Below are 1,401 nucleotides of genomic sequence, written 5' to 3'. Positions count from 1 at the left end.
TAGAAATTTAAATTGACTGACAGAGAAATTTTATTGTTTAGATTACATTCTAAAAAAATAAACATAGAAAAAATTAAAAATAAAAGGAAAGTTTTTGAAGTGTAAAGTAGGTGAAAGCTGATTGCCAAATAAAGTTATTATCTGAATCCGTTCTTCTGCCAAAATTAGAAATCTTTCCTTATAGTTGGAATAGAATTCTTTGCTCAAAAATCAAGAAAAGCCTAAAGTTACAAGTGAAAAACATGGAAGCAGACAAAAATAAACGGAAGAAAAGTGGGATGGATCTAAATTCTTAGACAACTAAGCTCATTATCATTGATTCTCTCCCCCTCTCTCTCTCCCCACACTTCTTTATCTTTTTCTTTTTATGATTCTTCGGATTGGCATGCATGCAGGAGTACGTATTTCATGTATTTTTTTGTATACTGGCTAGCTTGAGCTTGAACACGAGGTACGTACTGTTCTTCTCCAAGATCGATACCGCCCATATATCCATTTTTTCTATAAATAAGGGTACCGATTATACCGTGCTCACCAGCTCTCTATCTTTTTATCCATTTTGTCCAAGTTCCTTGCCAAAGCAATGGCAGGAGAAGGGGGCCAAATTAAAGAAGAAGGGCAGACAATTTCATCCAGTACCACAGAGCTAATGACGAAGGAAAAGGAGGACATGATCAAGAAAAAGTTGTTCACAATGGCCATGAATGGCCAATGGGATCAAATTGTGGAGGCATATATGCATGAAGCACGTGCTCACGAGATGAGGATCACCAAGGCAGGGGACACAGCTTTACACATAGCTATCTCTCAGGGGAATGAAGAGAAAGTCAAAGACCTTGTACAACAAATTACAAATCAACGAGTACGAAGCAAAGTCAAAGAGGCTCTTGAAATTAAAAACGATAGAGGGAATACCCCACTCCATATTGCTGCTTCAAAGGGGAATGTGAGCATGTGTCAATGCATTGCAAACGTTGATCAACAGTCCGTGGGTGTTCCTAATGGGGACGGGGAGACCCCTTTTTTCTTATCAGTGCTCCATGGTAAAAGAGAAGCCTTCTTCTGTCTACACGATATCTGTGGCGTCGAGAACGGCTATAAATATTCCAGGAGGAAAGACGGTGACACCATTCTTCATTGTGCTATCGCTAGAGACTACTTTGGTGAGAAGTACTAGTCTTAAACTAAAATAATTTTTTTTTCCTTTTTTTTTTTTTCATTTTTGAGTGAAAATTCTATTTACGAGCTAGCGTGAATGACGCAATCTCCACCGATTTGAAAGCAGCAGCAAAATATATATTTAGTGTAGATAGATGTCTATATGGCTCTGTGAGGTACATTTTATATGAGTTAAAACATGACGTTTGACTTTGCACTTTTTACAGATTTGGCATTTCAAAT

General features: G+C 37.5%; 1 protein-coding gene across 1 annotated transcript; it reads left to right on the top strand.

Annotated features, from left to right (window-relative positions):
- Positions 1-560: 560 nt before the first annotated feature.
- On the top strand, positions 561-1,177 carry LOC121260191 (ankyrin repeat-containing protein At5g02620-like). The gene has a single exon (XM_041162034.1). It carries the CDS (start codon positions 584-586, stop codon positions 1,175-1,177), a length of 594 nt encoding a protein of 197 aa, XP_041017968.1. The 5' UTR covers positions 561-583.
- The last annotated feature ends 224 nt before the right edge of the window (positions 1,178-1,401 follow it).

This window comes from Juglans microcarpa x Juglans regia, chromosome 4D, assembly GCF_004785595.1.
Source record: "Juglans microcarpa x Juglans regia isolate MS1-56 chromosome 4D, Jm3101_v1.0, whole genome shotgun sequence".
In the NCBI taxonomy this organism is placed as follows: Eukaryota; Viridiplantae; Streptophyta; class Magnoliopsida; order Fagales; family Juglandaceae; genus Juglans; species Juglans microcarpa x Juglans regia.
The sequence above is the reverse complement of the archived record's forward strand: the minus strand, read 5'-3'. Positions and strand labels throughout refer to the sequence as shown.

What these genes read in the sequence shown, in the direction of transcription:
- LOC121260191 (XM_041162034.1), top strand. Translation starts at nt 584, where the DNA reads ATGGCAGGAGAAGGGGGCCAAATTAAAGAAGAAGGGCAGACAATTTCA.